General features: G+C 48.0%; 7 protein-coding genes across 7 annotated transcripts; 5 read left to right on the forward strand and 2 right to left on the reverse strand.

Moving 5' to 3' along the window:
* Positions 1-1,909: 1,909 nt before the first annotated feature.
* ASPWEDRAFT_24523 (uncharacterized protein) lies at positions 1,910-4,680 on the forward strand (the record flags this gene model as incomplete). The annotated part of the gene is made up of 2 exons (XM_040832627.1): positions 1,910-3,710; positions 3,773-4,680. The coding sequence occupies 2 exons, from the start codon at positions 1,910-1,912 to the stop codon at positions 4,678-4,680; spliced, it is 2,709 nt and encodes a 902-aa protein (XP_040692279.1).
* Positions 4,681-5,230: 550 nt separating this feature from the next.
* Positions 5,231-6,782, forward strand: ASPWEDRAFT_36290 (glutaredoxin). The gene is made up of 4 exons (XM_040834418.1): positions 5,231-5,312; positions 5,396-5,590; positions 5,662-6,016; positions 6,090-6,782. Exons 2-4 carry the CDS (start codon positions 5,516-5,518, stop codon positions 6,386-6,388), a joined length of 729 nt encoding a protein of 242 aa, XP_040692280.1. The 5' UTR covers positions 5,231-5,312; positions 5,396-5,515; the 3' UTR covers positions 6,389-6,782.
* A 175-nt stretch (positions 6,783-6,957) lies between these two features.
* ASPWEDRAFT_106525 (60S ribosomal protein uL6) lies at positions 6,958-8,083 on the forward strand (the record flags this gene model as incomplete). The annotated part of the gene is made up of 5 exons (XM_040827817.1): positions 6,958-7,003; positions 7,240-7,287; positions 7,413-7,668; positions 7,799-7,976; positions 8,033-8,083. 5 exons carry the CDS (start codon positions 6,958-6,960, stop codon positions 8,081-8,083), a joined length of 579 nt encoding a protein of 192 aa, XP_040692281.1.
* Positions 8,084-8,654: 571 nt separating this feature from the next.
* Positions 8,655-10,963, forward strand: ASPWEDRAFT_36294 (triacylglycerol lipase family protein). The gene is made up of 4 exons (XM_040834420.1): positions 8,655-8,944; positions 9,010-9,140; positions 9,199-10,015; positions 10,072-10,963. Exons 1-4 carry the CDS (start codon positions 8,864-8,866, stop codon positions 10,822-10,824), a joined length of 1,782 nt encoding a protein of 593 aa, XP_040692282.1. The 5' UTR covers positions 8,655-8,863; the 3' UTR covers positions 10,825-10,963.
* A 298-nt stretch (positions 10,964-11,261) lies between these two features.
* Positions 11,262-11,980, reverse strand: ASPWEDRAFT_36296 (putative amino acid permease). Its single transcript, XM_040834421.1, has one exon. The coding sequence runs from the start codon at positions 11,557-11,559 to the stop codon at positions 11,353-11,355; it is 207 nt and encodes a 68-aa protein (XP_040692283.1). The 5' UTR covers positions 11,560-11,980; the 3' UTR covers positions 11,262-11,352.
* A 1,285-nt stretch (positions 11,981-13,265) lies between these two features.
* ASPWEDRAFT_337290 (uncharacterized protein) lies at positions 13,266-16,117 on the reverse strand. The gene is made up of 3 exons (XM_040833852.1): positions 15,971-16,117; positions 13,909-15,900; positions 13,266-13,857 (listed from the first exon to the last, which is right to left on the reverse strand). The coding sequence occupies exons 1-3, from the start codon at positions 16,008-16,010 to the stop codon at positions 13,739-13,741; spliced, it is 2,151 nt and encodes a 716-aa protein (XP_040692284.1). The 5' UTR covers positions 16,011-16,117; the 3' UTR covers positions 13,266-13,738.
* Positions 16,118-16,666: 549 nt separating this feature from the next.
* On the forward strand, positions 16,667-17,342 carry ASPWEDRAFT_337893 (uncharacterized protein). Its single transcript, XM_040833862.1, has one exon. The coding sequence runs from the start codon at positions 16,817-16,819 to the stop codon at positions 17,165-17,167; it is 351 nt and encodes a 116-aa protein (XP_040692285.1). The 5' UTR covers positions 16,667-16,816; the 3' UTR covers positions 17,168-17,342.
* The last annotated feature ends 137 nt before the right edge of the window (positions 17,343-17,479 follow it).

Here is a 17,479-nt window from a genome sequence, read left to right on the forward strand (position 1 = left end):
TTTGTGTGACGAATGTATGTATGTGCAAAACATATTTATGTTGGAGATATATCGACAAAGCTTCATCGTTCGGATAGTACTTTACATGAACACTACAACATGATATTTCTGAACAAACTAAATGATTTGAATTAGAACACCAAAGACACCTCTATCAAAATCACAGACTTGCGTAGAATAAACGACCGAAGTTGTGAATATTGTTCGTAACAGGCCACTGTCAATTGGTATTCCTCGTATGGGGTATAATCATTGTCTTTAGGCATTGCAAGAAAACTTTATGATTTATGCCGACCGGTTTGATAGAGGCAATGAAGTGCAGACTCGAATGTCGTACGTCGAGCACAGACCATCGTGTTTTTCCATATGTACTCCATGCTCCATGCTCCATGCTCGTCCATTCGTACTATTTCATACTAAATCAGGGATTTCTCAATGTTCGTTTGTATCCAGAAAATCCAGATCAAAAGTTTCTTCGGTGTGGGGACCGTCCAAACGACTCCATGCCCATGATTCATGTCCTTGCAGATTTGCACGAGCTTTGGACAGAGATAACGTCACCATGATCCATTCTGAAACCTGTCAGGGACTTCAGGCCTTATGCAAGGCATCATCGGTAGTTCAACGTTGAATAAGTTGAGTAGCCATCCTAGGAAATAACTAATAATCCAGCGGTGGTCGTGGTCGACAGAGTCGGAATCGGGATGTCTTCAAAAATTAGGACCGCAGCCGGTCTGGTGGAGACACCAGGCGGCACCGTCAGGAGGATCCTTACGAGATCCCAAGGGCCAAGGAACCAACGAGCACTCTCATTTGATCGTATCTACATATGTAGGTAGTATTATTATGTATTGCAAGGAGTAGTCAAGGGAGAGAATTGAAGGATGAGCAACGGGCTTGTCCCCTTGGTCATCCCATGATGGTCGGGAAAGGCGTCAATACTCTGCGAGGACACTGGGTGAAATAAGAAGATTGTCAGTCCACAAGTCCAACAATTGAATAAATATCGCCTGCCGTGCAACCTGGCCTGATTGATTCTCTTGGAAATTTGGATCTGCGAACCGTCTGGAGGGGACTGGATGGTGGTCCTGCTGAGTGGATGTGCAGGAGGAAAAGCGTCCAGTCGGGGATTCTTGTTCGTATCTCCAGCAGACTTTAGTCTGGCCGTGGAGCGATTCTTAATTTCGTTCTTCTTTATCCACGGGGATTTTTATGCTCTTTTCTTCCCAGTCGCCCATCATTGCTCTTATGGTCACTCTCTTTCTTTTTTGTTTGTTGGATATGAATTAATATGATTGCTTCATTGCCCCTCATTCTTTATTCTTGCCAGTACTGCTCATATCCTGTTCTATCCCCCCTCCTCTCTCTGTAATAATTCTCCTCCATAATAATCTTTCTTCAGTGTCTTCTAGTTTGATTGCTTTCTTTTTTTATTTTATCTCTCCTTCGACCAGACGCTTTTACACCGATAATCGCTCCTTTTTTTTCTTTTTCTTTTTCTTTTTCTCCTTTCCTTTTTGTTTTCTTCCTGTCTTTTTCTTTTCTTTTCTTTTTTCTTTTTTTTTCCCGTGCTACCCCCCTCGTTCTTTGACTATTATTATTATTACCCCAGATAACGCCTTTCCCTGCAAGGGGCTCGCATTATCGCAAGGGGGTCAACTGTTGCACACCAGGCAAGGCTGTTAAGGAGACCCAGGAGTGGATAGGGAGTCTCTTTCTCGACTGGCACTTGCGCTGGGCTGCTGCATTGTAGATTAGCACCGTCTCTGGGTTGCGTCTGTTTTGCAGGAGGATCATGCATGTTCTTGTCAAGCCTTCCCGCATATATTCTCGCCTTTGACTTTCGCCTCTTTCACCAATTGAGTCGATTGGAGGTTCAACATCCTTGTCCACTCCTTTTCCGGTCGCTATGGACCGCCCTCAGGATGTTTCGACGTCCACGGCTGCACAGTCTTCGTTGCTTTCGCGACGTCGCAAGACGACCCCTTCGCGCCCTCCATCGTCCAATTCTCCCACCGCTGATATCTCCTCCCCCGAAGTGATATCCTCGTTGATATCCTCCCTCTCGACTATATCAGTCCCCCTCCAAACTCACTTTGAAGACGTCCCGTATTTCGACTCCGATGCGGTTCCGCCTTCCCCGCTGCAAACCGAGTTCCCAACAACGTTTCCAACCACGCCACTCCACCCCCCGCCGAATGAGTATGGTTTTGGGATGAGCTACGGGGCACAGAAGATTCCCGGGGAGCCGCCGCATAGTCCCTTCCTGCACCCAGATGATGCTGCTGTTGCGCCCGTCATTCGCATGGCCAGGGCGCCCCCATCCCCGAAGCTGAAAAATACTTTTGATCCTTCTCCGTCTCCCACGAGACCTTCCTCGAGGGGCTCGTATACATCCTCCAAGGCTGCTTACGAAGATTCCGCCTTTGGAATGATCACAGCGGAACCTGGCCCACGCGTGTCAACGGCGCCCAGCATCGCGTCTTCGAGCTCGGGAGGCAGAAAAAGCATCAAGAATCAATTTTCTTTGTTAAAGAAGTCATCCCGTGAATTTACTGGTACCGGTGACAGCGAGAAGCAAGCGGATCGGTTGCGGAAGACGAACAGTTATAACGATAGCTTGAGATACAATATCCCGCGCAGTAGAGCTAGCCTACGCTCTATGCAGTCCATGGCCGATGTGGCCGAAGAAGATCGCCTTGCTATGGAACCTCACCAAGAAAATGTTGTCAGCACACCGCCAAGTAAAGAGCGTCATTCATTACAAAGCATAAGGGATTCCCCAAGCAGTACTCCAGGTGGGATTGGGAGTAACAAGGTTATCCCTGCCCGCGAGTCGTCGCTGCGACATAGTTTCTCTTCTAGCTCTAGAAGGCACAGATCAGCTCGTCATAGCCGGTATTCGTCGACGGGTAGTAAGGAGATGAAAGTGGACAGTGGGGTGTTTGGGACTGGCAATGAAGCCGAGCAGGTTACAAAAAGGATACAAGAGCTCAAGGACCAACAGCAAAAAATAAAGACTGAATTGGAAACCGATAATACTCCAGCCAGATCCACGAGGGAAGCACCCGCCAAGCAAAGTCGACCCTCGCGAGCGCCAAGCGAAATTACCGTGGACACCATGTTTCAGGAAGATGTGAATCATCGAGGTCCTAGTATTGACGAGAGCGCACCATCCCCAGCGGTCATGACGGGGAAAAGTAGAACTGGAATTCGAACTCCCAGTTCGCCATTCGCATCCAAACCCACCAGCCCACAGCAGCCGCTCTCGGCAAGGCAGTCGCTTGATAGAGCAGACCAAATTGAAAGGCTTCGTTCTAGGCGATCATTGGAGCCAACAAGTCCTGCGAGACAGCACAAACGAACACCATCCTTCCCGGTCTCTACAGGCCGTGCTTCGGTTGTGGATGACCGCCCTTCGAGTGCAGATTCTATTGAAATTGCCGTCATTGATTATGTATCATCCCCCAAACTTACCCAGTGCGTGTCGCATCCTACGACTGGCCGTATAATAGCATTTTCGGAGGTCGGAGACCCCAAGGGCCATGTTGTCCTATGTTGTTTGGGCATGGGCCTTACGAGGTATCTCATGGCATTCTACGATGAGTTGGCGCGGACACTCAATCTCAGGTTGATCACGTTGGATCGCCCTGGTGTTGGAGAGAGCGGGCCTTATGTGGACGAATCGGGGACACCTCTCAATTGGCCTGGTAAGCATTAATATCTTCAAACCGGAGGGCTGTTTTGAATTCTGAGACTAACAACATGAAAGATGATGTTGCGATTGTGTGCAATCACCTGAAAGTGACCAAGTTTTCGATTCTCGCACACTCGGCTGGTGCGATATATGCACTTGCAACTGCCCTGAGAATCCCCCAGCATATCCGTGGCCGCATTCACCTTTTGGCTCCATGGATTCCGCCGTCTCAACTCTCTAACATAAGCTCACAGAAAGAACCCGTACCAACCAATGCGGTTCCCTATTCTCAAAGAATTCTTCGTGCCTTGCCTACTTCCATTTTGAAGGTCGCAAATTCGAGTTTTATGACTGCCACAAGTGCCAGTCTCACCTCTAGTTTACCCAAATCGCCTCGACGAAGCAAACGCAGGGCCACTACAAAAGATATCTTTACCGAACCGGAAGCCTCTGAACAAGTCCAATCAAAGTTATACCAGCAAGGAGACGATCTCAAGGCACTGGAAAATTTAAAAACACCTTTTACCTCGGACGAACCAGCCACTAATGTTGGAGTTGAGAAGAACAGAGCCTCTGTTGCCGCAAGTCAAGATCCAGAACGCCAGACAGACTACGATAACAGATTGACTCACAGAATCTGGGAGCTGGCGACAACGAACGCGAACCCGGCAGTGGACCTGCTGGTTTGCCTAGAACGTCGCCAACCAATTGGATTTCGTTATGTGGATATCACCCGGGCCGTTGTGATCCATCATGGAAGTAGAGATACCCGTGTTCCTGTTGACAACATTCGATGGTTGGGAAAGACCATGCGCCGTTGTGAAGTCCGAATTCTCGAGGGCGAGGGCCATGGTTTGATGGCCTCGGCTGCCGTCATGGGCAATGTCCTGATGGAGATTGCCAAAGAATGGGAGGACTGGATGATACTGGTCCAGGGAAAACGCAAGGCAACTGTTGGGGCACGATCCGGTATCGTGGCCTGACGGCCTCTTTATAATGACCATTTGGCCTTCATTTTGATGCAATGCCTTGGTCAGCTTTGTCCTTGGATGACATGCTATTTCCCTTAGCTACGCTGCAGCAGGTTCTGCGGCCACTGGCGTCCGTATATACCCTAATCACTCATTCTAGCTTTGATCCTTGACTTTGAAGCGTTGCAACAAAAACACATGTATACGTCGTTCATGTCAAGAGTTATGCCCTTTTCATTTTTATCATGATACCAATTGTCTTTTTTGTTGTTACTTAGCCTCATACCCGATCATAGCATAGATAGTGTTAATTTAATTCATAATCTATATATGAATTGCTCACAATGTTAGTAATTAAATGACAGGGGTTGTAAGAAAAGGGGAACCGGAACCACTCCAACGTGACGTTGTTCCGACAGGACCCTTTCTGCTCTCCCCGCAACTTTAGTTCTCTTGCGTCCCTGAATCAACAACACACGCGATATTCATCCAATTTCTTGAGCTCGGATCTTCCCTACTGAGTGAACGCTATGATATAAGTGCTTTTGGGCTGGAGTTTGCGCGCTTACCAAATGTCCTGTTATTGGGGTCGGAGCTACTTCGTCCATGACCCGTTGATCTTGTGCCAGCCACCGAATAGTAAGGTAGTCCATATTACGAGGCTGTGAAGCAACCTGTCTAGTTTGAAACCACATCTGACAGTGCACATAACGCTATTTGCCGGCAGGTCGCGCATACAAAACTTTACGAGAAGAAAACAATATATATACATTGGAAATCAATGTTGAGCTGTATATGAGCGCTTGAACCATTCGATACGATACTGCCTTATTATTATCCGCCAAATATGCCTTTTCAACGGCGCATGAAGATCATTCTTATTGCTGTGCTGAGCTTTATTGTTTTATTATTGTACTATTCGGTAAGTCTTCCAGCATGGTGATCTTTCATAAATTAGATCAAAAGCTAATGCGACGCGCAAACTACCTACAGGGCGAAGCCCGAAAGATCCAGAACCAAAAGTTCTACCAGTCTACGGTGCAGGCGATTGAAGCGCAAAAGTTGGCCAAAACATCCACCGAGAATAACAATGGCGCCATACATAATGTTAAATCGAATCAGAAGCCGGCCGATGAACAAATGCTAAAACAACCGGAACCCCCGAAGCAGGAGCCAGCGGTTCCCAAGGTCGATAACCAGGAAATGGAGGAGATCTCCATCGCAGGAAGGACAAAGATGCAAGTGCCTAAGAACAAGGACAAATCGCCGGACCAGGAGAAACCAACAGGGGCTCAGGGTAATGACGAAGCAAAAGATGAGCTCAACGGTATTCTGAAACGATCGCCAAGTATGTCGCTGCCCCTGACCACCTCTTTACTCTGCTGTATGGATCACTGACTGTTATGTGTGTGGTTGTTTAGTCATCATCTTCTCCAAATCCTACTGTCCTCATAGCGCCAGAGCCAAATCTATCCTCCTCGACCAATACTCCATTGTTCCCGCACCATACGTGGTCGAGCTTGATAAGCACCCCCTGGGAGCAAAGCTCCAGGCATTGCTAGCAGAGAATACCGGCCGTCGCACTGTTCCTAATGTTTTGGTCAATGGCAAGACCATTGGAGGTGGTGATGATGTGGCGGCCCTTAACGAGAAGGACGAACTGGCTTCGAAATTGAAGACGCTGGGTGGGAAATGGATAGTGGAGGTCAATCATAAGTAGACTGGACCGCGCGAGTCGCTACATATCACCTTCACTACCCCGTACAGGGGTACTATATGACGTTGGACACTGGAGTTCTGGGTAATGTTTGATTAAGGAATCACATTGGAGCATGGCTAGGTGTTTAGGATGTTTATATAGTACATATCGCAATCAACATACCGAATATGATCATATCTTGTACTCCTGAGGTATCCGAGACTGCCTGGTCAATTTCGAATAGGAGCTGCAGAATGAGCCATGCGCTGTAACTCAACGAGAGTTGAATAGACAAGCACCAACAAGCCTAGAGAAGACACGATAAAGAACAATCAGCATCATTGTCCAGAAATAAATCCATCTATGCGATGATCCCATCTATCGAATACTCCGAGATGACGGAATATCCGCCGCAACCCTAGCCAAATGGCGCTAAACCGTAACGGTCATTAAGCGACGCACAACCCGCCCGCCTTTGGTTTTCGCTCCACCAAGACCAGGCCTTGTCGAATTTCGATCCTTTCGACGACCGACCGCACGACGACATCGACAATTCTCCCCTCGGACATTCCACAGCCCACGCAGTCAAGATGCGGTACATTCACTCCGAGGAAAGGCTGCCAATCCCCGACAATGGTGAGCATTCGAAATTCGTCCCTGAAATTCTGCCCGGTTTGAAGCCAAAGAGGAGGACGGACGAGGTGGTGATGAGTGACACGGAGATGGAAGTCAACCTCTCTTCTAGAGGGAATTTGGGCGCCAGGAAGAGTGTTCAGACAAGACTTGTCCTCCATGGAGCCAAAAATGGCTACGGGGGATACTAACGTCGTTGCATTGAGGAATTCGAGACTGATTCAAATTTCGTCCTACAGTGAAGGTTCACATTCGTTCGCGGATTGTGACCGTTGAGGGACCCCGAGGTATGCAAATTTTCCAAAATCTTGATGTCCACTTCCTGCAATAGCAGAGCAGAAAAAAATCTGGTCTATGGGGATTTACTTTGATTCCGCGACAAACTAACATGGGATCGTTTCGCTATGTTCAGGCAAGCTCGTTAAGGACCTCTCTCACCTTGCCGTCACCTTCGGCCGCCCCGAGAAGAACGTTATCTCGATTGAGCTGCACCACGGTGCCCGTAAGGGTGTTGCTACCCTCCGCACCGTCCGCACCCTCATCAACAACTTGATCATCGGTGTTACCAAGGGCTTCAAGTACAAGATGCGCTATGTCTACGCTCACTTTCCCATCAACGTCAACATTGAGAAGAACGGCGAGACCGGCCAAACCGAGATTGAAATTAGGTATGGAACTGTGAACCCGATGCGTTATCGGAGGCAAGAGTGATAGATCGCTTGGTCCTTCTGCTTTGCCAAAAGAAAAAGAAAAAAGAAACCGAGAGGACATTTGCTGATGGCGGATTTTCCCAAACAGAAACTTCCTTGGCGAGAAGTACGTTCGCCGTGTTACTGCCCAGCCCGGTGTTGAGGTCGCTACCTCCCCCAACGTCAAGGATGAGCTCCTGCTCTCCGGTAACTCCCTCGAGGGTGTCTCCCAGAGTGCCGCCGACATTCAGCAAATCTGCAGAGTGAGAAACAAGGATATCAGAAAGGTGAGACGACCGGTTTATCCCGCCACTCATACAGGATTACTGACGTATCCACCCAGTTCCTTGACGGTCTGTACGTGTCGGAGAGGGGTAACATTGTTGAGGAATAAAGTATGACGGGGTTTGTCCGCCTTGGTGGGTAGTTAGGAAGTCTGGAGAATCTTTTTTTCGCCTACTTGCATAGGGAAAGGCAAAGCGAAAATAAAAAAGGACCATGGAATTCAAATGCCCCTTTACGTGTCCACGGTAAATGGCTTGTATTAGCTGGGATTCGTGGTGTGTAGAAAATGTTCGGCTTCTATGAGCAACCAATTTCATTTTTCATTCAAACCATTTTCCCCGGAGTTTTTGTAGTCTACTGGTTTGACTATGCTGAATGATTGCTCTACGGGTGAGGGTATTTAATGTTGGTAGTTATCTGTTATAATGCGACAGGCAACATATCATCACTCATCAATTATGCTCATTAGAGGTGTAATCTTGATCCAGTCAATCAAACTATACCTGTCTCCTGAATCTATTTAGCGTTTGTGAGATATGATGAGCAGGAAATTGATTAAGAATGAACCATCCAATCCTGTATGTATACAACCGGCGGCGGATGATGCGGGGAGACGAGTCCGTAGACCCCATCCCGTTGCGGCCACTCTTTCTACTCCTCCATCCATCCCTATCCTATCCTCTCTCACCTCCTCTCATCGCCTAAATTTTCTCCAATTATCCTTCTTATCACATCTTACACTGTTGACGATATCCAAGTCGACGTGACCTCCTATCTTCTAGTCATTGATAACCAATACCTAGCATGTGAAAGACCAGTCACCCGACATGTGCCGTCGCCCATCGATCTCCACAGATGTCGTCAGTATCGTCTGCTATAGATAGAGATCATGGAGTCCTGGGCAGCTATTTGCGGGCTCTTTACAGCGGTCATCAGCATGATGCTTGATGTCGCGCAGTTCTGGAAATATGTACCGTCTTGCTTTCATACCCCTGTGGGATGGAGAAGGGAACTAACCTGGCTGGTACTTTACAGAGGCTACTGTCTTGGTGGAGGTCCAAATCGCCTCGCGATAGACTGCTACATTGCTTAGCGATAGCACAAACCTATGAGGAATGGGAGGACGCTGCTTTCGATTTGGACGAACTTCTCAGCACGGATCTGTGGTCAGCTTGATTATAGAGATTTTCCATGCACTGCTGCACTGCTGACAATCAACGACAGGCGCCAGAACCCGACCAGCCGCCATTATGATTACCGACTGATTCTTGGACGACTAGAATCCTTGATCAGCGCTCGAGAGGATGAAGACATCCTGACCCTCGTTAACCTTCTCCGATCGGGACTCGTGCGCAACCTGGGCAACATCACCTCCCCAAAACTATTTGTCCACGCTTACGCCGGGACGAAACTCCTCATCGACGACTATGTTACACAGGTCGCGCTTTCTATACAGCACGTTACAGCACTGCAAACCACACCCATCCATGAGAGTGGGTTCACATCGCAGGCAAAGCTGGAGCTGCTTCACGATACCCGCCAGGCCTTTGGTAGAACGACTCTGCTCCTCCAAGGCGGGTCAATTTTCGGACTTTGTCACCTGGGAGTAGTAAAAGCACTTCATTTACAGGGCCTCTTGCCCAGGATCATCACGGGAACTGGTACCGGGGCATTGATTGCCTCTCTTGTTGGAATACACACGGAAGATGAGTTATTGACTTTTCTAGGCGGTGAGGGGATCGACTTGACAGCATTTGATTTTCGAAAAAAGGCCAAGGCTTCCAGGGAAGGCAACAGGTGGCTGCCAAATGATGATGGAAATGGCTGGCTCGGTACGCTGGTTCGACGTGCGAAGCGATACGTCCAAAAAGGCTACTTTCTCGACGCAGATGTCTTGGAAGAATGCGTGCGAGCGAACGTGGGGGATCTCACATTCGAAGAAGCATATGCTAGATCGAAACGCATTTTAAACATCACCGTTGTTACAGCAAGCAAGAGTGGAACACCAAACCTGCTAAACTACTTGACCGCACCCAATGTAGTATGTGCATACTAGTACCCAAAAAGCCCCATAATCCGCTGACATTTCTGCTACAGTTGATTTGGTCAGCTGCAGTTGCTTCTAACACATCGGCGACAACACTCTATACACCTGTCACAGTCTATTGCAAAGACGAGACCGGTTCAATTGTTCCATGGCCACACTCACAGGATGCAACCTTTCGACCATGGCGTCATGTCAGCTATAACGATGGGGAATCGCCGCTTTCACGTATTGCGGAGCTATTCAATGTCAACCACTTTATTGTGTCGCAGGCCCGGCCATACCTTATCCCTTTCCTTCAGTCCGAGTTGAATCTCCTAGACCGGCGTCAGACGGGTCAGTGGAATATCACTCGGTTCCTCATGCGTTTAGCCACCGCAGAAATTCGTCATCGACTACGGCAATTTGATTATGTCGGTCTACTCCCGCAGTCTCTGGCCCGTTTACTTATTGAGGAGACAATTCCCGGCTCTAACCTGACCCTGGTACCGGATCTTTCCCTGAACGATTTTAGCAAATTGTTCCAGAATCCTAGCAAGGAAGGACTGGCAAATTGGATCCTCAAGGGCGAACGGGGGGTTTGGCCGGCCATCAGCGCCCTGAAAGTGCGTGGCGCCATTGAAATAGAACTGGACAAAGGGTATCAACTTGTTCGGCGACGGCGGTCAAGTGACCACTCTCCCGTGGCTACTGTTCCAGGACAGCGATGGGCTGCAAATGAGGGTGTTCCCAGGAGACGACGGGGCTATAGTATTGATTATGGAAGAGACAGTGGGAGTTTGTTGGGTGGTTCGGAATATTCATGATGGTTGCTATGTACATATTTATCTAGATAAAAAAAGGAGCCAAATGACAGTATTGAGCCAGTATGATCTGGAAATTCATGGAATAAGCAGCATATAGGGGATACACTGAGCAAATGTATGTGGGTCTGAAAACCACATCTCGTTCGCTAAATGTCTAGACATGGATCACGAAGCATGCCCTTGCCTTTTCAGTCCTGAGTTGATAATCTATATACCATACCAGACCCCAGAGATGGCCATGAAGCCAATAAATATGGGTGAGGCATAGTTCATAGATACCTTTGTCACAGGTAAGGAGGTTGGCATGCTGAATAGGATGGGTTCAAATGCAATCTAGAGAAGTGTGATAACATTGATAATTGGTCCAAGCACGTGACCACAGTTACACGGGGCCTTGGAGACCTCACTTCTACCATAGTATAGGTTAAGGAAGATGGGCATCACGCAGGTGACGGCCAAGGATATAATCAGGGAGACAAAAACTGTGAAAGCACTGCGGCTTCCTAGATTGATAAGACTGAGAAGCATCTAGACAATGGTTAAGAGGACTAGGGACCAGACTGGCACACTGAGGCGCTTGTCCATGCGAGACCAGAGACTGGCAAACAGGATGGCATTATCCCGTGCAAATGCCCAGGTGGCTTGAGACGCCACAACAGTGGTACTGATTGAACAGAAGAGGGCAATGACCAGGACAAGAAAGGTGAGTCCTAGGCCACCACCGGGGCTTCCCATTACCTTTTGAAATATATACGGAAGAAAAAGGCCTGCGGGAGCGTTGATAATGCCTACAAGTGGAAGGAGAGTAAAGCATATGGAGAGAATAAAAAAACAGTCCAAAGAGTCTGATCAGTACACACAAACTAATGGCTTGCGGTACTTTGATTGCTGGGTTGGTGCGTTCTTATAAGTGGATGGCAACAGCCTGATGAAAAGGTGAAACCATCCCATCCAGAGAAACTTTGTCATAACGGTTCAATGCATAGGCGGCACTATGTTGTCCAGCGTCGGCCTTGACAGACAGTGCAATGCAGACTACAAAAATCATGATTGCAGTCCAGGTGGCGCATATAGTGTCAACTTACAAGAGATAACGGTTTGCAAATGTAGAAATGATGAATAAACCAAGGCAGATGGCATAGAAGATCAGCAAGAGCTGCCAGTTATTAGCATTCCAGTTTAGATGATACATTGAGACTGTGGCTGAGACTAACAACGCAAAGCCAAAATTCACAGACAGCGTGATGGTCCAATTTCCTATCAGCTAAACCCAGCCGCTGATGAACAAGATGACCATTTTGGAGCCCCGCAATATTTAAAAAGACCAATAATAAGGGCCTGCAGAAGTCGGATATCGCGAGGCAAGCTCAGCCAAGGACAGAGCAACGCATTCATCCAGGATGCAAGCCATGATCCAGCCAACAAAGATGGACAATGGGCCACCGCCGTAGATGACATTGGTCAAAGGGCCTCCTTCGCCATAGGGGATCGCAGTGATGGCCAAGGTCTGAAATAGCAGAATGACCAGGGAGCGATTTCGATGGAGTTCCTGTTTATAACCCAGCCAGTTTACATCGTCGTCGTGAATTCCCCCTGCCCCAGAGTATCATTTTCATCTTGTGTAGTTCTGGAGCACCAAACTCAACAAGTCAGTGATCCACATTTCCAGTGATACAGAAAAAACACTGCATTAGCAATGAAACCTGCGTTGCTGCTAGCTGTTTCTTCAGCCAGACATGACCTACTCATGGCTAGAAACCACCGCAAACCCGGTTCCAATTTTGTGTAACCCCAAGGATTACCGATTGGGAATCGAAATGCAGTGGATATCACAGTACTAGTCCGCAAACCAGAAGAAGCCCCATGACTTTTTCTGTGCCCCATCAGGGTATTCCCAACCAACGAGTCTAGTTGTATCAGTTGATTTCCAATAGTCATTGCACTAGATTTGTTGTTCTCTCTGCCCATCTGAAGTTCCCGGGGATTGCCATCTTTTTTTTTTTGTTTTTCGCTGCAAAAGGGTATATCATTTAGAATGAAGCATTATCATTTTCACTCAATGTCGATATTAATAGATTCATGCAAGGAGGCTCTGCAGTCATTACATTCCCTGTTTGACTTGTTGAGTGCTGGCATGGAAGACAATAATACTCCTGTTTCATAATAGCCAGTCAAGCTGCATATGATAAAGCTTGAGGAAGCTTGGACTTTATGCAATTACTGCCATGAATATTAAGTGGATCGTGAGGGACATCAGATTTCATGCAAAAATGTGAGGAGAAATCCAGTGTCTCATCCAATCACCTGCTTTATTTCATATTGAAGAGAGTAATCAGTAGGAAGAGTCGTCATTTCACGGGCAAAGAAAGAACCGTGTCCAATGGTATCCTGGACAGTTCACCCGAATAAGTTTCGTCTTCGTGAAGAACAGTCAGTGCATCTTGAAGAATTGGAATGCCCACGAAGAAATCGCGGTCAAGGAAACCGGAAGAAGGCTTGTAAGCTAGCCAACGCAACGACAATTCTTAGTGATTGTCTAGCGGAATGAGCATTGAGAAACATCTCAAGGCCACTTTTCCGGCACTATATTTTTTAAAAACTCTCCAATAAGGAGTATGCAAACAGGTGTCGACATGTAGAGATAAGGCCAAAGGCTAGATTGTCTCATCCAAAAGCCACGGCAAACAAGCACGGTTGCTGGATGAGGAAATTTCAAGTATTGTATTAAGCCAAAAGATGCTCGGGATATACAAAAATCAAAACATAACGTCAGAGTATCAACTCGCTGCGCCGCAGCAGAATTATCTTAACAGTAGAGAAATGAAAACAATCAACTAGGACAGACTTAACATCTACATGCACCTAGGAGTAGCTAGGAGAGTGCAGAATTTCTTTTCCCGAGAAAGCGGAAAAATTAATTGATAGCAGTTGAAGGACGTGCTGAACGGGGGCGAAGAGATTCCCGCAGAGAATGAGGACGTGCCGAACCAGGGCGTGAACCGCTCGGGTGAGGAATGTATTCCAATGGAGGAACTGGGAAATGTAAGTCAGGTGGTTTTCTGCCATATGGGTGAAGATACTCACTGCTGAATCCATAACCATCGGTAGTTCCGTCTCTGTCTTGCGGGTCGATTTCTACTCTAATAGAAACATCCAAGCCACCATGCATGCCGCTGATATTGCTAACGCCATCCGCAGCAGAGTGCTTACTGCCTGCACCAGCCTCGCCCCTGTGAAGCGGCGCGTGTCCATCCTTGGGCAGAGTGAATGGGGAGTCTCCATTCGGTGGGGCTTGATCATCACCATTTGAGACCGGAGTCTCGACTTCAGTGAGACAAGCGAAGTTCCGGGATGGCATCGTAACCTTGTTCCATGCAGCACTCTTCTCCTTTCCTCCTGGCTGCTGGTCGAAGAAAGGCATGAGGGTCTCATCGGTGTAATGATCCAAATGATGCAGTTTGTTTCTCCGGGCCAGAAGATTGGCCACCGCTTTGGGAGGAGGCTTGTTGGTGATAGCGCTGCTGACAACGTTGACCATGTACCGGTGGTCGTTCTCGCTTTGGATGCCAAGCTTGGGGTGCGAATAGAATCGCCCGATGGCGGCTAGATGCACATCACCGCCCAAGATCGTCACTCGGATGTTGTTGGCCTTGGCAAGATCTTGAAGACGCAGAACAAAAAGCTTTCGCTCTCGCTTGTGCTGACGAGCGGTATAGTGGTCGTCCAGGTCATCCAACAAATCCACCTGGCCATCAAACTGGTTGAACAGCCCACCGGCAACCCCAAAACGCTTGTTCAAAAGACGGATCGGTGCAATGATTGGGGAGCTCAGAATGTTCTCCAGCCATGCCAGACGGGGATAGGCGATTGGAACACCCAGCAAGACCACCAGATGTTTGATGTCGCCGTTTGCTGCTGCAATTTCGCGTTCGAGACGAGAAAACATGAGATCGTAGGTATCTGGGTAGTTGACCTGGTGACGAGTACGTTCTGTGCGAGCGTCGACACCGAGGAACGCGATTCGCTTACCGAGGCGCATGTACAGATTCCGACTCTTTTCCTCTACATAGGGACCAGGGTTATTGCCAATGATCCAGCTGTCATCTGCCACTTTCTCTTCCAGGACAAAGGTGTTTTCCAACTGCCGAGGATCGGCACCTGCAGTTCCGTCGACGGCCTGCATAGTTTGCGGGGCGTCCGTGGTATAGGTCGACTTGGGTGGCGCAATATGATGCTGAAACAAACAGTAGTACTTGAAAGCGACGCCTCCAATGCCCCGGAAGACGGAGCAACGCATGAAGTGATCCGTGTAGGAGCCGAAACCGTCAATAATGTCGTGATCATCCCAGACGTTAATCTGGGGGATCTGCCCGTTCGCCGTCTTGAAGGGCTCAGTCGAGTACCAGTCAATATATCTGTCATAGTACCAGTCATCACACCGCGCACGGAGATCATTGTTGAAGTCATGTGCCCGTCTTTTATGGGGGTTGCTAATCGAAGTCCATTCATTAAGAGGGCCATCCACACGAATCCCGTCTTGGTAGATCTGGTCACCGCCACCGATCATAACGTGGAATGGTTTCTGCGCATGCAACCGCACTACATCATTCCACAGACTGGGGCCGATCCAAGCGTCCATATCAGTACCGACAGAGAAACCATTGCAGGAGTGAAACATGATGCGCATGGACTGGTTCACCGAGGGAACCACAAACGTCATCGGGGAGCGGTTCAATTGGCTGTTGACATACTGGAGGTCGGGGATGTCATAATCCCAGCGCGCCTCGTATGATTCCAGTGGTATCGAGAGCGAGAATCGCCAAAACGCCTTCCCGGGATCTTCGTAAAGCATGAGTCCATCAATCGCATGACTGGACGCATTGAATTCGGCTTGAACGTTGGTGTCAATGGGACCAGCCTGGCGCAAGTGCAACTGCGGCTGTCCCTGGCCCGGTTTGGTGACAATCAACACGCTTCCATGCCATACGGAGGAGGACGTTTCGACATGCATGTTCTTGAAATTGATCAGAGGGCCGCAGAGGACGTCAATCGGCGCGTTAGTGCCATTGCTGACAGCTTGAACCCAGGAGTCCAGGTTAGCAAGAGATTCCACCGTAAGAAAGATTTCAATATGGGTGAGGCTCACCTGGCTGGGCCCCAGATTGAGGATAGAAACGGTTGACCATGATGCCGCACGACACAGATTAAGAGTATGTGGGTATTATTGTAAAAGGGGATTATGAGGGTATCGTAACAAAAGGCACAAAAGTAATGTTAGAAGGAAGGAAGAAGAAGGAGAAGGGAGAGAAAAGGAGAGGGAAGGGGGTTGGGAAGGAAGAAATTATGAACAAAGCACAGGATGGATTGACCGTCGGAAGGGGAGGGGGAGTTGTATCTCAGCTCAGACAGAGACAAACGAATGACAGGCAGCAAAAAAAGGGCCGTTGCTGTAGGGCTGCAGCCAGAAAGACGAACAGGGCTGAAGAAAAGGAAAAGAACGACCGAAAGAAAAGCAGGAAAGAAAACGAGGGCGATTGACTTTGCGATGACGACTTTTGATTAGGAGCAGCAGCCAAACAGCCAGAGGAACAGTGATCCTGGGCCTTGGCGCCAAGCCTGTCCTTGGGCGTGCCTCCCCATTGGACAATGCCATTACTACTATGTACCCACACCTGCCTCGGCAGCGGGGAGTGGAGGATATCAGCCAATAGTGTCTGGCTGATTAGTGGGGGAGGGGGCCTCACAGCCACTATTCCTATTCAGCCACGTATGTAAACACTACCGCAAGCCACAGCGATCGCGGCGCACACCGATTGGGCTAGAGCGTCAAGCATTTGTGGCGGTGAAGAGATGGGGTGGCTGTGCACGAGCAGGTGACCCTCGCCCTCATCTGGCATCAATGCATGTCATCGATGCAGTCAGATAAATCTACGAACAGCAGTAGAGCAGTATTCCCTTGACTCGTGACATTCCCTATGCGCATGCTAAATACATGAAGCCACAACTAAATTGTAAAACATCCATCCTACTTTTTTTTTTGATCGTTTTCTCTCCATTTTCACCTTTTTTTTCAAATTTCTCATGCGAAAATCAATCAACCCTCAGCTTCCCGCAGTTGAACAACACGTGGTGTACTCTAATACAAAAAAGAAAGAGAAGAAACAAAAGGGAGCAAATCTTACATCGTCAAAAAGAAGAGACCATGCTCCTGTCCCAAACATTATCCGTACAAAGAGGATCGAGAATTGTTCAGTGCAATGGGGATGTCGAATATCGACTCAATCGAAAATCGGTGTCTCAAGGGACCAAGTGCCTAAGAAAAATGCAAGTGACAAGAAAATAAGAGAAAAGAGAAAGAAGGAAAAGAAGGAGAAGAAGAAAGACAAAAAAAAAAAAAAGCCAAAGACAGGGGTATCGTGCAACTGACAAAATGCTGAGTGTCTTTTTTCGAAAATGTTGAAAATTGTCGAGAAAGCTGAATCAAACTCCAGGAAAATAAAATTGATGACATGCAAAGAACAAATGGAAGGGGACATGTGGAAGAAAAACCTGATGTTGAAAAAAGGAGGGGAGGGGCAGAAAATAAAAAGAAACCAACTCCACTCAGCAAAATAAAGAACAAAGAAATATCGATGTGAACATAGTTTTGACAATA

This window comes from Aspergillus wentii (assembly GCF_001890725.1).
Source record: "Aspergillus wentii DTO 134E9 unplaced genomic scaffold ASPWEscaffold_2, whole genome shotgun sequence".
NCBI classification, from domain to species: Eukaryota; Fungi; Ascomycota; class Eurotiomycetes; order Eurotiales; family Aspergillaceae; genus Aspergillus; species Aspergillus wentii.

Coding starts and splice junctions, on each gene's coding strand:
- ASPWEDRAFT_337893 (XM_040833862.1), top strand. CDS start 16,817: ATGAAGCCACAACTAAATTGTAAAACATCCATCCTACTTTTTTTTTTG.
- ASPWEDRAFT_36296 (XM_040834421.1), bottom strand. CDS start 11,559: ATGGGAAGCCCCGGTGGTGGCCTAGGACTCACCTTTCTTGTCCTGGTC.
- ASPWEDRAFT_36294 (XM_040834420.1), top strand. CDS start 8,864: ATGGAGTCCTGGGCAGCTATTTGCGGGCTCTTTACAGCGGTCATCAGC. Junction 8,945..9,009: donor TCGCGCAGTTCTGGAAATAT/GTACCGTCTTGC, acceptor GGTACTTTACAG/AGGCTACTGTCTTGGTGGAG. Junction 10,016..10,071: donor ACTTGACCGCACCCAATGTA/GTATGTGCATAC, acceptor TTTCTGCTACAG/TTGATTTGGTCAGCTGCAGT.
- ASPWEDRAFT_36290 (XM_040834418.1), top strand. CDS start 5,516: ATGCCTTTTCAACGGCGCATGAAGATCATTCTTATTGCTGTGCTGAGC. Junction 5,591..5,661: donor TTTTATTATTGTACTATTCG/GTAAGTCTTCCA, acceptor AACTACCTACAG/GGCGAAGCCCGAAAGATCCA. Junction 6,017..6,089: donor TATTCTGAAACGATCGCCAA/GTATGTCGCTGC, acceptor GTGGTTGTTTAG/TCATCATCTTCTCCAAATCC.
- ASPWEDRAFT_337290 (XM_040833852.1), bottom strand. CDS start 16,010: ATGGTCAACCGTTTCTATCCTCAATCTGGGGCCCAGCCAG. Junction 15,901..15,970: donor TCAATCTGGGGCCCAGCCAG/GTGAGCCTCACC, acceptor CCTGGGTTCAAG/CTGTCAGCAATGGCACTAAC. Junction 13,858..13,908: donor CGATGGTTATGGATTCAGCA/GTGAGTATCTTC, acceptor TACATTTCCCAG/TTCCTCCATTGGAATACATT.